Source organism: Lytechinus variegatus, chromosome 1 (assembly GCF_018143015.1).
Source record: "Lytechinus variegatus isolate NC3 chromosome 1, Lvar_3.0, whole genome shotgun sequence".
Lineage (NCBI taxonomy): Eukaryota > Metazoa > Echinodermata > Echinoidea > Temnopleuroida > Toxopneustidae > Lytechinus > Lytechinus variegatus.
In genome coordinates, this window is record NC_054740.1 from 57,581,957 (window position 1) to 57,597,716 (window position 15,760).

At 35.9% G+C, this 15,760-nt stretch overlaps 1 protein-coding gene across 2 annotated transcripts; it reads right to left on the reverse strand.

The window, feature by feature from the left end:
* Positions 1–722: 722 nt before the first annotated feature.
* On the reverse strand, positions 723–15,706 carry LOC121417981 (BAG family molecular chaperone regulator 3-like). 2 transcript variants are annotated; one of them, XM_041611692.1, is made up of 2 exons: positions 15,282–15,706; positions 723–6,762 (listed from the first exon to the last, which is right to left on the reverse strand). In XM_041611692.1, exons 1-2 carry the CDS (start codon positions 15,519–15,521, stop codon positions 5,506–5,508), a joined length of 1,497 nt encoding a protein of 498 aa, XP_041467626.1. In that variant the 5' UTR covers positions 15,522–15,706; the 3' UTR covers positions 723–5,505. The 2 variants fall into 2 exon arrangements, with proteins under 2 accessions (XP_041467626.1, XP_041467632.1); XM_041611698.1 differs by lacking the exon at positions 15,282–15,706 and adding an exon at positions 7,264–7,586.
* Positions 15,707–15,760: the final 54 nt, after the last annotated feature.

The following is a 15,760-nucleotide window of genomic DNA, read 5'->3' on the forward strand; positions in this document are numbered from 1 at the left end:
CCATAATTATTTTAAACAGATGCCCATCATATCCATGGTTACAAAGTTGAATAGTGTCCATTTATTTAGGTCTAAATCTATATAAAAAAAATAAAAAAATTGCTGAGAATGTTTAATTTTCTGGACAAAATATGTGAAATTTCCCCGAAAATTGAGCTTTCCCCCAAAATCGTACTTGCATTATTTAATTAAAGGGGCATATGAAATATTTTACCTCGTTAAAAAGAATATAGCTAAGATGTGATTGCTATTTGGAACTTAGTTAGGACTACCTATAACATCAAGTCAGCTTTTAGTTGGCTGATATAGGGGGCAAAGTGGGGGAAAATATTTTGACACCCCCCCCCCCATTGGCAAAAGCTGGATCCACCCCTGCACTTCTCTGAACAGGCAAAACTCAAAATCTGACTCTCACATTCATCTCTATTTTTTTTGTTTTCTTTCATTATTTTCTATCTTTATATAAGGGGGTATATAATAGGCCAATATGCCTAGTTTTCATCCAGTTCAAACATCATGTCGCCATACAATATACATAAATTGAACAAATTTATTTTGCAGATCAAATTTAGACCCTTTGAAAGGTAGATAAATATTTGTTATCTACAGGTACATTCTTCAGACAGATGCAAATTTTATATCTGATATCAAGTTCTCCAAGTGCAAGAACTTTTACATAGAACAAGACACAAAAAATACAAATATTTTCAAACAAAGATATATAGATTTCATTTCATTTAATATCAACTTTACTTGAAGTACACTTATTATATAGTCTCTATCCCACAAAATAAATATTCACACTATACAATCAAGTTTTGGTTGTGCCACTATACACACATAATATTTTTTTTTATACATCTTCTTATAAACCTTTTTATACAATTGGCACAATTTTTCCATAGAGAAATAAATAGATACAAGTGCCACAGGAGAGGATGTACTTTTGGGTAGCCCATCATTTGCACATTCAAGTTTGCAAGTCTTTTTTATTTTATGTGACGTGACCTGCAAGAACGCATGTAATGTACATAAATGATCAGATGTTTACATAAAATTAAGCTTTGTTTATACATGTAGACCCTCTGCTTTTACACAATTTTGAGAAGGGAATATGATTAAACCAAGAGAGCTCTCTGGGCTAGGAATATGCTTGTATATGTATGAAGCACTCGTCTGAATGCAACTGCATACAGATTAATATACACTGAAGTTAGGAGAGGGGTACCTTTTTTAGCAACATGGTGAATTCCACATTAAATAAGTCTATCATAAATTTCAGTATTGAATACAATTACAAGCCCCATTCTAACTTCGAAGAGGGAAACATAATCAAGTATTTGGACCATTTTACTCTCCCCAAATATAAAGGAAAACAAAGTCTGAGAAACTTGGTATGTGTACAATCCAAACGTGGATTTCCAATACTAAATAATATGGTTGGAACGATTGACACTTTCTATACTAAGAATAATCAGGAAAACAAAGTCTGAGAAACTGGACATGTGAATAGACCTGACTGCATGTATACATTCCCTTATTCAAGTTTGGACCAGTTCACACTTCCTGTACTATGCACAAAAGGGAAAGCAAAGTATGATTATCTGGTTATGTGAACAGACCAATTTTGACATGCAATCATTTCAGATTGTGTAGGAATACAAAAATCCCTAATTTGGTGGGGAGAACCCTGGGAGTCTAAAACAGATGACTCATTTTCTACATATCATGTATATCTCAATTCCAAATGAATACATGAAGAGACTTAGACTTGAAATTGGAATTTAGTTCTAATAACCAAATCAACCACATACTCGACTGCAATCTTGTACAATTTTTTGGGTGCAATTTACAGCAGAAAGTGAAAGATAAAAATAGCGATGAATATTGGTGATTGACAATGACTTTTGTGCATCACTTGTTTTGACACACAACAATAGCCCCTGAATAATGAATAGAATTTCCTTGGTTAGGCAGTGAAGGCACCCACATATGACCCACATACTCAATACACCGAGTGTGACTGTATATGCTGCTGGGGCCTAGCTTGCCTTTTAAATGTCAAATATGTACATGAAGATCAATGACTGTCATTTACTTTCATACAGAAGGAAGTAAGAAACATTTCATTGATATCTGAAAGTAACGCATTTACTGATGCATCCTTCGCCATTTCTTTTTTTTTTGGGGGGGCCTACAATTCTATCAAGTGTTGGATAAATCTTAAGTGAAAATGCAATAAAAACTGAAAAGAAAACATTGTTATAGTACTACACTCATTGCTAGCTACATCATGGGTTCCAAAAACAACAATAGAATTTGAAAATTTCTTGAAATACTTCAGAGACATTAGATAAGGCAGGAAGAGCATGAATGGTGAAAAACATTTTGTTTGAGAACTGGTATTTCATTTACATATTTCTTACAAGACATCCCATTTTTTCACTTGCTTCCTTTTTACATGTATCCCATCGAAGTATGCAGAAGAGATTTTACAAACCGGCATAAACCAATTTTTGGTCAATTTTTTTAAATTGAGTTTCTTGCAAAGCCTGAATGCCCGTCATTGACTCTATAGTTACCAACTTTCAGATACAATTTTGTTTTATATGTAAAGAATAAGAGCATTTTGAAATTTCTCATGAACCGGCACTTTCACAACCCCCTCCTTTGATTTTACAAAGCGTCCTTAACCATTCTTTCTGTACTACATGTATAATATAAGTGTCCACCTCTCCGGAATGATGCGCAAAAGTGAAAAAACAAAAAACCTTAATGTTGCACATAAGCAGCACGCATGTATTGAATGATATTTTTGAACTGGCATGTTATGTTCTGCTATTAAACTTCCACTGCAATTGATTTGAAATAGCTAATGCCAAAAAAATACTTAGTCCAATAGCTCTATTATGTCAAGAGGTACATGTACATTCAGTTATATGAATAGGAACAAACACAGGAAACAAAACAAAAGAGAAAGACACAAACATAAACATGTTTACAACTATTAAATAAAACTAGTCTTCTTCATTTCAATAGTTGCCAAACAACCATGTTGTATACATTGTCAATAACAAATTAACTTAATTAAGATTGCATTCTCAATTCAATTATCATTCTGTCAAAGGCCCATCAAATGGACAGATATAGCATTACATTGCACTCCTCTTTTACAATTCTCCCTTTAGAGTTTAAATCTACAACTACTACTGTAGTTGAACCTTATTTCATTTGATTTCAGGCTTGATCACTCACATAGTCCTCATCTACCCATAAATGTGTGCATAATGTGGAACTAATTAGCAGTTCATGTTTAAAAAAAAATCAGGTTGGAACAGGAGACATGCTAATAACTTATTCTGACAGACATTTGTTTATTATTTAACAAAAATCAATCAGCTCCTTCTGTGACGAATTAAGATTGTTAAAATGAGTACCTGATATGCACCTTTACTGCATGATGGGTGTTTGTGTTTTTTTTCATAAATTCTCTTTGACCACAACAAAGCGAAAATCAACACATTCAATGAAAATTCATGGAGATAAAATCTTGCACAAACACACATGTAACAGACTTTCGGTGGCCCGGTGAACTCATCAATTAAAGTACAATTTAAATTCATGATGATTACAACATTTTATAAACGTCAAGGTTTGGACCGAAGACTGATGTCTGTTGTGTTACTTCATCTGAATTACGACACGACTGACATGATGTACAAGCTCTGAATTTGTTTATCACAGGGTATTGGGAATTAGGCAATTAGCATGTCTACCATAAAAAGGGGATGTATAATCTCTTGAAACATGATTAGGGTCACATGGGTGACACCTTGACCAGTAAAGGTATCCGGATATTTTACAAACACATGATAACCTTGTTAGCTCCTATGCTAACCATTCTTATAAATTACTTCCTCTACATACTGTACTATAGAACGACCCTTAGAACATAATTCCTTCTTAAAACTTTGATTATCTACAAATTAAAGATCCAAATTTAACTAAAGTACATGAACACAAACTGGCCTGTATCATTTTTAAAGTTTGAAATGAATAGGCCTACGGGCCTAACTCTTGCAGCACAGAAATCTGACCGACTTCTTAAGATGAAATCCAATTTTGAAAGATGGAAGACACATGCTTTGCATGTTTTGGTATATTATGCTTCTAATTACAGGCCTTCATATTCTGATTTAAAATATCTTTTAAGCAATTAAGGCCACCTTTGTTTAGGGCATATTTCCATGTTACAGCTCAAATCAAATAAAAAGAGGCAGTACAAATCTCCAAAGCCAATGTGAGATCATTGAGGCCAATTAAAATGGCATCTCTAACCATGGCATTGGATTACTTTAAGCTCTGCAATTGTAGGACATTTAAGGTCAACTTTGGCACATAAAAATATATTTTTTAAGCCCTGAACCATTAAAAAAATACAGATTTTTCTTTACCTGAATCACTTTATTTTCTTGGTCATAAGTTGAATGTAGTCCTTCAATTTTTATTACGTCTAAATGAAAATGTAGATCCATTACCCAAAGCCACCACAACCTCTCTTTTATAAATTTGTAAATTGTACATGAAGAGAAAGAATAAATAATGAATACATTTCTTTAATACTATGATAAATATAAAGGATCTCTGCAAACAGATTGAATACATCATTTCTGCCTAAATAAAAGTTGTGCGAACTTCAAAGTCAAGTACCCAAATGAAAGCATGTAATCCACGCAGTGTAAAGTTGGCAATGGAAAATCTGAAAACTTTGAAAATGTAGAATAGATAAGGATTTGTGTTTCTTATTCTTCCAAGATTAATATATTCCTCCTCACCCATGTGTTCATAGGCATCTACTGATTGTCAAGTAATTAAAAAGATTCATATATTGTCATAAATACATTATCTCTCTAAGGAAAGCATAATATCTCCTTGGCAGTTTTAAGGTCTCAATATTTTGATTTTAAAAATGTCATACATGTAACTTTGGCGTGACTATGTTTCCATTACATCTAATCAAAACACATTCAAGGCAATCCATGATTTGGCAAACCTGTATCATATTCACTAGTCTAGCCTCTACATGTATGTACTCACATGTAATCAAAAGAGCAACTACAACGTACAAACCAAAACCCTTGTGCAATTTCTGTGATTAATACAATGGAGCAAAGCCAAAAGCAGTCGAAAATAAATATGTAGCTAAAGTAAAGTCTGAATGCAATCTATCATAGCACACATTGCATCAATTGACTGTGCATGCACACTTGTAGGTTTCTCTCCAAATGTAAACAATATAATTTACAACCAAGATGACCTCAGCATTAATATCAAATTGTTATTCTTAGTTCCGATCCACTCAAAAACAGTCTAACGGCTGAATAAACTGAGAAGGACATTTCAAATTTGAAGAATCAAATACTACTGCCACTAACAAAATTTACACATTTACAATGTGAGAATATATTACATTCAAATTGATAAAGAGATGAAAGAGATGCTAGGCTAGCTATTGCCACTGCATTTCTTTTCTAAGGAGTCCAGATATCCCTGGGCTTTATGCACTGCCTTCTTGCGTTCATTCCGTACAGTGCTATCTCCATGTGCATCAATATTGTCAAGACGGAGTACTTGGCGAGTGAGGAGTTCTTCAAGTTTCAGATACGATTGGTCAGTCTTTGATCCTTGAAAGGTATCCACTTCATTTCCCAGCTGAGCAATGATGGTCATGATGTCAAATATTTCCCTTAGTTCCTTTGGATGCTGCAGCGAAGCCTCTTCTTTTTCACTGGATGTAGCAGGCTTTGGGTCGATATCAATGGTCTTTGACGTTGCCGTCTTTGTTGTCTTGTGCTGCGCTGCCGGTGCAGTCCTGGGTGGCGAATGTGCTTTACGAGGGGCACCACGGAACGCTGTTCTCGTCTGCCCCCCTCCCCTTGATGGGGTCTGGGAGTGACGCTCTTGACTGGATGACGTTGATGATGACCCTTCTTCGGTGAACTGTGGAAGATCTCCAGAGACACTGACATTCGGTAGCTGAGGCGATGCAACGGTCGGGGTCCCTTGCGGTTTGGTACCAGCTTGTGAATGGGCATGATGATTAGCCTGAGATGCCCTTTGACCAATCAGACTCTCATGAGGGTAAGGAGGAACAGGAGGCGGCACATGAGGAAAATCACTATTCTGTTGGTTGCCCCCACCACGTAGCACCTGAATGGGTATAGAGATCGGGGTCTGGTGACCATTGAAATTCCTCATGGAACTGGTCATCCCACTCCTTGGCTCTGGACTGCTGCTTCCGGAAGAGGATCCATCACGCTGTTGCTGCTGCACATGGATTGGAACAGTATATGCTTGACTTCCATTGGGTCTTCCGTTGCTTGGGTGTTGGTGGTGTGGCTGCTGGGGTGACATTGGTCTTGCATTGGACCTGACAGCTCCACCCCGTTGCAGGACACTCCCCGACGGCTGCAGGGGGGCTCCTCCTCTTCGGCTCTGGCGTGGACTGTGCATAGTGACTGGCCTCTGGATCATGGAACCCATTCTTCTGCTGCTCTGTGGACTAACCATGCTCTGGTTGACAAACTTGCCGTCTACGATAGGGAACTCCCGATGGTGGTTCTTGGGGCTTGCACTTCCTCCATGCTCTACATGAACGGGTCTATTCTGCCAGTAGTACTGCTGTTGGCTCGTAGGAGTTGGATGGCCACGGTGGGGGACTGACTGGACATACATATTGCCGAAGGAACTGTCATTCAAAGGCTGAAAGATAAAAAGAAAATTTTAATAATACTTAAAATCAATAGAATTTCAACAAGAAACTGATCTTTTTCAATACGTGATAAAATAAAAATGTCAAAATCTTGAAGACAAATGAGGAAAATAAACTATTTTCCCAATTACATAATGTACATGTACATGTAGGGTCTACACTAGTTTAAAGACCTACAGTACATATAAAACACTTGAGAGAATACATTATTGTTTTGGAGGGTCAACCTGGAGGAGCTGAACTAAAAAGAAGGCCTGGAATACACTGTATATTTATTATATTTTATTTTACACTAAATAATTCCCCATCTGTTCAACAGATCAATCATTTTCTCCTCGGCAAATCTTACCGTCATGCTCTCATAGACAGAAAGTAAAACAAAAAAGAGAGAAGTCAACAATGTTTTCCTGACAAGCATACCTATGTCTCACTCGAACATAATGAAAACAAATATCATTTCAGCAAGATTGACAGATACATGTAATACACACCAAAAACTGCTGAGTGTTTGTGCCTATGATCCTCATTCAAAACAAACTGTATCCAGACTTCTGTATGAATCACAATAACTGAATAGTCTGTGTTCGAACAAACTTGAAAGACTCTGTGTCAGTCTAAGCAATGAATGTAGTCAATACACAACAAGATACAAAAACATGAAAAAAACTCTTTGTGAGCTAGCAGGGTGGATCAAAACACATGCATATGATGTCCGAGTGCTGCAAACTTAAAAACTGGCTTGAACTTAAGAACGCCAAGTCTTAATAAGCGCAAGGTTGTGCTGTAATCTGTGGTGCTTCCTGCCAAAACAGGTTTGGCAAAGACACCACTAGTCTACGCAAACAGACTTCCTTGGACACCAAAGTACTGAATCACTCTGGCACTATCCTCATCAAAGCTACACGTACACACACATTACGTGGGTTGTAATGCACAAATTGAGGCTCTTTTTTCCTGTCAAGACTAGGGGTAGCTGTACAGTGTAAGATTAAATCTGAATTTGGCACAAGTTTGAGTGCATTAAAGAATAAAAATATTTTACATATATGACATACAGGTACACTGTAGGCTACATAATTGTTCAACAATAGACTTACAGGTTACATACATTTAAGTTTAATTTCAAACCTTAAAAAAATCCTAGGTCAAAGTGCGTTTCAGAACCACATTTCTTTGAAGTTCAACCTCTTCTTGTGCTTCAATATCACAAGCTATAATAATGGACCATTTATACAGTGCAGCTCTACTAAAAATATACTCTATCGCACTTTACATTTGGTATGATATTATTATCCTGGAAGTAATAGCCGAGCCGCTCAAGTATTCAAGGAATTTCTTCCTACAGGGTATCCATTCACCTCACCTTGGTTGAATGCAGCACCATGTGGGTAAATATCTTACTGAAGGAAAACATACCATGGTTGGGAATCGAACCCACGTCCCTTAGATTAAAAGACAAGAGTCGTAACCACTAGACAACAATGCCCCCACGATAGTACTACATGAACAAATTAGGTCAGGATTTATTCTTCAGTCACTGTATAAGAGAGCCCAAAATTTTAAAAGTTTAAAAGAATTTTAGTGACAAATTTTATCGATGGATACCAAAATGATCAGTGATTTTTTTGCTCACTGAAAAGAGGAAGGGGTTAAAAAATGAAGCCTATCCCACTCTATCCCTTCTATGGCTTGTTTGTGTATACATGTACTCCTGTAGATCTAAATCTAAATACAATATAATATACTTTATCAAGTATTTCGATAGTTCAGAAATACTTTTAGTTCACAACTTAGAGCTCCACATCAAATGGTTAGATCAGTGATTCTTTGCTCATAAATAAAAGGGAAGCCTGTGCCCCCCCCTCTCCTGGTGCAGAGACCTTTTATGGTTTATTTGTGTACAAATCTGTAGTTCAAAATTGTCCATGTGAACAGCCTCTATTATATCGCTTGTCTTTGATGCTGCCTAGTTCTCATAATTTTGTATTGAAATAACTGCCAGTGCATGAAAAGATATATTCTAAAAATCGTGAAGTACAGTATAGGCCATGGCCCATGGCCTATATGGGTGTTGATTTATGCTGTGAATCTATTGTTCAAGGGGGGGGGGGTGATCTAATGCATCATCCACCCACTTGAATAGTATGATGTCACGGAACGACACCAGTGAAAAAAAAAATGTTGGCCTTTTACAGTTTTGTTTTAAATATAAAATAAAATTTTGTGAACTATTTTTACTTAATATTTAGACAGTCTTACTCATATCATATTTCATCTTTATCCTGCTATGCATATGAGATAAAATGTAATGTTTGAATATTATATTGTGTTCCAAATCGAGAAATATGGGACATAAGAGACACAGGACAAATTGCTGACATACGGGACTGCCCCTTGAAATACAAGACGTCTGGTTACCTTAGCGGCATCTACTCTTTCATATAGGGGGCCAACATATCACCTGTGTTACATGTATTCCTGTTAAAATAAATATTTTGAAATGTCGTGATTTTTTAAAATAATATCAGATAAAATTTTCAGCATCAAGCTCGTTTTATTTTGCCCTATTCATCCACATCAATGAATAGGGCATTAATGAAGAAAAAGATGATTAAACTTAAAAGATACATCATTCATACATAAAATGTAGGTCTACATATTTGAGAGTCGACTCTCCGAGACTACGGGCTTTCCCTTCTGACTTCAAAACAAGAATTCAGTCCCTGGGGAGCATTTGATCTTAGTGTTTTTCTCATGTGACAGGCTCACGGTGCTTCCACCTGGCTAAATTTGTCCCCAAAACAGGAAGCCAGGAAGGGGAATCAATTTAGCAACGCAAGGAGAAAGGGGTGGGACTACGTGTAGAGGGAGGGGCATAGTGGAACGAGACAAATGTCAGGGTCATTGCTTCACAGGATATGCGAGGGACTAACTATGAATAGTCTGCGGCATGACCTGAAGATGAGCAATGGCGATGGTATCAATACCTTGTTCAGCTTTGCAAGGTATTACATGTACATCTACAAGTAGATGTTGGCCTACTTGATGTAGGTGAATATGTAACATACCAGGGAAGCTTGGACTGCAAAGCATGTATATGTACATTAGTACGTGTACTGTACTGTATTGTACAAATACATACAATTACATTACATGTACAGTAGTCAAATGACATCCAATTCTTTTAAACAAATACCAAACTATTTTAAAATTAGAACAATTACCTTTAAAAATGTGCTTCAAAGTACAATAAAATGTACAATTTATACCCATTCCACCAAAGGAAAAAAAATAATTCTTGAGAACGATATACAGTAATTAAATTATGCAATCTAAATACTTTCCAATGCTGTTGAACGGGGGTATTAACATGAACAGTATATGGTAAACATGAACAAATATTCAATGTTGCATATTTATTCATGTGAGTGACCCAGGGTCACACTAACCTTATCACTAGTTATCAATATCAGCACATTTACATATCATTAGACAATAATCACACTTCGTCCTACAACTCAGGACATCATTTTCAGTGAGGGGGCTATTCATCTGACGTAAGCTGCCCCCTTTAACTATTTTCTATTAACATTTGCCTAAATTTGTTGTGTCATACAATTCAGGGCTACATATGTACATCCGTAATAGGTCCATGATATATGTATAACATATTTTTGAAATTTAGATATTTTATTCCTTAATTTTAATATGAAATAAAGTTTGATTCCTCCCTGAACAGATGAAATTGCTGTCTTGTATTGTTAGGTATATCCATGAGCTGTATTTTTATCAAATCTATACAAATTCAAATATTAAAATTTGACAAAGTAAAAAAAAATAATAAGGTCAGATAGCATCAATTCTTCTGATTTGCACTGATGCACATATTCTGTTTATCACAACCCAGGTAGATGTTTCTACATCATATTTCAATGTAATTTTCAGTATTATATTCATTTTTTTCCTCTTCTGTGGGAATGCATATCTAAGTTGTTTGAAATGGGATTTCTGTTGATGTTGATGCTTTACTTTATTGTGGTTTTTCTATTTACCCGGTATTTGGTATCTCTTGAACTTGAAGCAAGATGTTTGTAGGTAGCCTACATGTACATGTGTAGGTAGAATTTTCATGTGAAAGCCAAATATAATCATCATACAGCTATCAATGAATATGCATCACATAATTCTTACCTATTCTATTCATCAATTTCAAGGACAAATATATGTAGATAAATGTTTTCATGCATTTGCCCACTGCACATGTAGGCTACTACATGTACATGTCATACTGGGAATCAATGAAGAAAGAGTGCACAATCAAATAATCTATACAAAATACAACTTGATTTCCAATTTATATCAGAGACTTGCCCTTGATTTATCAAGCATTTGTAAATGTTTTTTCTGCAACAGGCCCCTGTCGGCCTACATGCATTGTACAGTATCTGTAGGTGTTCATTGTAATAGGCAATAGCCCGGAGGTTGGTGGTGATGTACATGTACAACTGTCTATCATGTACATGTAAAAGTATGAATGAAGAATAATTTTGCACAGGTCTATTAATGTAGGCCTATAATATAAAACCTGCACTCACTGACACAGGCCTACAGTTGGACCCCAGCCTGCAAATTTTCATTCATTCTCCACAGATCACAAGCACTGGACAATACATGTAACAATGACGTAGAGTGGACTCAGTGGAGCACTGTATAAAGGTCAAAATTGTTTCTCTTTAATTGCCAATGTACTCACATAGTTTTCACCTCCCTGCATGAGACAGAACCAGAAATCTGTGTTTGCTTTGCGTGAATTGTGACACCTCCAGTGTGTAGTATTGTTGTAGAACTTGTAGTGTACATGTACATGCACACACACACAAATAGGTCACCCACTTTTATATAATGTACATGTTGCTAATTAACTCTGCATTTTATTTTAATCTACCACAAATTTTCAACTGTGTATTTGCACATTTTGCTCTTCATTTACAAAATGTAGGCCTACATGTACACCTAAAGGACTGGTCCACAGAAGGCGGATTTGAGCGTGGGAAGGTGGAACTACATGTATCTAGGGGAGGAAAATCAGCTGTTGAAAGCAGAAGAAGGGTTACCAAATTTGTTTTGCTTTCCAGTGTACATGTACATTGTACTTGTATGAAGGAACTCCTCTGCCTAAGCAGGAGGGTGCATAACTGCACATGCACCCAATACACCCCCCCCCCCCCCCCCCCCCCCCTCCCCCCCCCGCCTCCGCCCTTGATGTACGAGTAAGAGAAGTGGGATTTGAGAATTCACAAACCCATAGCAACAAAGCTCTGCAACTATTTTGTATACAAACTATGAGATATGATGCATTAAGAAAATGTTGCATAGGTACATGTATGTACATGTATTTGTAAACATCAAGCAAACAAATTTCATTTAAAGTAACAAAAAGTCAACCTTTAAATAAAAAACATTTGAGCACTATAAAAAGAGGGTGGTAAAATAAAAAAAAACATTGCATCATTGCAGAATAATAAGATTATTTGACAAGTAGAATGCCTCTGGCAGTCTCACCTGAATTAGGTCATTCAATATAGCAGCAGTGATAACTTTAAAAAAAAACTTAATGTAGTAATCATTCAAAATTAAACACCATTCATAGGATAAGAAAAATACTATGTTCTAAATTACCTTTGACCTTGATCACGAGACCTAAAGCTAGGCTCAGTGATACTTGATTACCCTTACATGACTGCCAACATTCCATGAACTAGATCCATTAGATCCATTATGATGGCAATTCAGCAAATATTATGGCCAAAGTTCGTTGACCTTAAATGACATTAGGCCTTGATCACATGACCTGAAACTCAGACAGGTAATACTTGATAACCCTTGTGTCCAAGTTTCATGATATGATGACATTTAAAAAACTTAACCTTGGTCAAGATTTCAATGTTGACACCACCTCCACCACAGCCCCACCGTCAGAAAAGCGACACCTTCAATCAGCACCTTCAAGTAGCTACATGTATACAATACATGTAGTCTCGCTCTGCTATACAGGTACATGTAGAATAATGCAAGCGAGACAAAAAGTTTAAGCTCCACAAATCAAAACAACAAAAGAAATTGTAACCCATCAGTAAAATATGACAAAGATATTACTAAATAAAAAATTAAAGGTCAAGACCACCTCAGAAAAATGTTGATATGAATCAATAGAGAAAAATCAGACAAGCACAATGCTGAAAATTTCATCAAAATCGGATATATTATAAAATAACAAAATGATATTTCAAAGTTTCGCTTATTTTTCACAAAATAGTTATATGAACGAGCCAGTTACATCCAAATGAGAGGGCCAATGATGTCACTCACTCACTATTTCTTTTGTTTTTTATTGTTTGAATTACATATACATGTACAATTACGAATTTGATGATTAGAACCTCCTTGCCTGAAGCACAAAATGTTAAAATAATGGAATTCCACGTGTTCAGGGAGGAATGAAACTTCATTTTACATGACAATGATGAGAAAATCAAAATATTTCATTTTTCATATAATGAAATACAAAAGAAATAGTGAGTGGTGTCATCAGTTCCCTCATTTGCATACCGATCGAGATGTGCATATAACTGTTTTGTCAAATGAAGCGAAACTTTGAAATGTCATAACTTTCTTATTTTTCATCCGATTTTGATGAAATTTTCACTGTTCTGCTTGTTGGATTTTTCTCTTTTTTTTCAAATAAAGTTTTTGTTGGGGTGTACTTGTCCTTTACATTATGAAATAAAATAGGACTCAAAATCATCACCATGCCATGAATACCATATGTCCATTTGGAAGTACATGTATGGTGTAGGTCTAGTACATACAAAAAAATGATCAGCTTAAACACATAATAGACATTAGTTGTTATGTAGGGGTTCACAGTTTGATTTCAGGGCAAACAAGTTCAAGAAAGTAGATGAGAACATGGTCCTATTTGTGTGACTTCCATTCCACTATTCCAATATTCAATTGTGGTAAACTCTCTGACAACTCTCTAACATCATTATGGTTAAATCATTTTTAGCAAAATTACATGTACTTGCTACATGAATTGCGGCAAAGGGAGATTGGAACAACAAGCAAAGCCTCTTTGTCTTCTATATTTTTTTTTACAACACATCATGTACGGTGTATTAAAATAGTGTTTCATAGGCCAGTCTAAAAGATTTCTCCCTTGGACAGCAAAGGAACAATATTGATCCAATGATTAAAGCCAAATCCAGACTTCAGAAATATTTACAATTTCATATTAGATCTGGACATGATGCAGGCTAGGGTCATCCAACTTTAATAAAAGTTCATGTAAACTTGGTCTCAGTCATATTCTCTTAATTTCTCTCATTTTTGTGAAGTTCTGGCTCTTAATAAAGGAACATTGTCAACTGAAAAAAAATTGTGAAATAAAAAATGAATTAATGTTAGGTGTGCAGACATGTGGTCCCCTTTCATAAACTTGTAAAAGTTCTGTTTCCAAATATATAAATTTCAAAATGCTTTCATCCCAAAGAGACAATAAATTTGCCACTTTAAATCAGCAAAGGCAGTAACTGGTCAGTAATTTGGCCATGCCATGATTGCAGTCAAATTGTCCATGATGATTACAGTACATCTGTACATGTATGATAAACATCATGTAGACACTACAGCAGATAAAAAAACATCAGATTTTGCTTTGTATTTTCTCAGAAGTCATGTAATAACAAAATAATTGTGAACATTTGTACTCTGTAATACTGTCTGATATTACTTTCAATTGATAAAAAAATATTATTGATTGCAAGTTCCTTAAAATACTGCCTTTCTTGTCAACATAACCAACATCTGAGTATACTATTAACTTCAGTTTGAGGAATAATCTTCTCTCAAGACAAGTTACCCAAATAGGGACAATATGCCACGGCATATTCGTAGATCTAGAGTACTAGACCGTAAGTTAGACAGGAATCATCATGAAATTATCATTATCGTTATAGATCTAGAATAGAAATGGAAAGACCCCCTGGTCTGTCCCTGTCTGCACAGCCACAGGGCCGTGTCTGCGCATATTTCTAGCAAAAGAAGAAACACAACAACCACAGACTTTAGTACACATGAATAGAAAAATATGCAATAAAAAATTTGACTAAAAATTGTAGAAAAATAATTTTTTTTGCATTTCATATGACAGCCTCAAATTTAAAGTGCTCATCTCTTCATCAAAATCCCTAAATCATGATCATGTCCATGTGTAGCGCCTAAAGTGAATGGGGCCACAGAATTTTTAAATGGGGCACCATTTATATTTTGTTCAATATGAAAATGACTGGCCGAGGTTTTTCCACGAGATTGTTGATAGTTTATTTAAAATTGTGCCAAAAACTTTGGCACAATATTAACTTAGAAAATATGAGTCAGCATGGACAACTTTTCAATTTTTATGAATAATAAAATTCTTAGAAAGACAAGCTTGGCCTTGTTTGCCTACCTGCACATCAGATCCAGCTTGAGAATGATTTCCATTATCATAACTTGTAGTTGAAGTTGTATTCACACCCTTTTCATCTCTTGGATCCTCCCAAGTTGTAGCACGAGCTGCATGGTTAACGAAGAACGGCCAACCTGTTCCCGGATCAGTCAACATTTCCCAATTTGCTGGAAGCGGATCGTCGATGGTAATCGGGCGAATTTTCGATGGTTTCTGACTAAAACCATCGCGTTGATCCATTATATACTCCTTTCTGTTAACCCAGTTAGTGGCATGTTAAGAAAGTCGAATCGGTTTATAAATAAATATCGTCCGTCTGGAGTTCCAGAGTGATCGGGCACTCTCTCAGTCTCCTATCTTCTTCCAAATTCTAGAATCCTCCGGTATATTCCGTAATGAACATGAGATGTTTCTGTACGTTACATGTACACTGGACGAATTTTAGTCGTATTTCCATACCTCATCAAAATATTTCACTT

What these genes read in the sequence shown, in the direction of transcription:
- LOC121417981 (XM_041611692.1), bottom strand. Translation starts at nt 15,521, where the DNA reads ATGGATCAACGCGATGGTTTTAGTCAGAAACCATCGAAAATTCGCCCG. An exon ending in AAGCTGGATCTGATGTGCAG is followed by an intron (nt 6,763 to 15,281) that starts GTAGGCAAACAA and finishes TTTATCTTTCAG; the next exon opens with CCTTTGAATGACAGTTCCTT.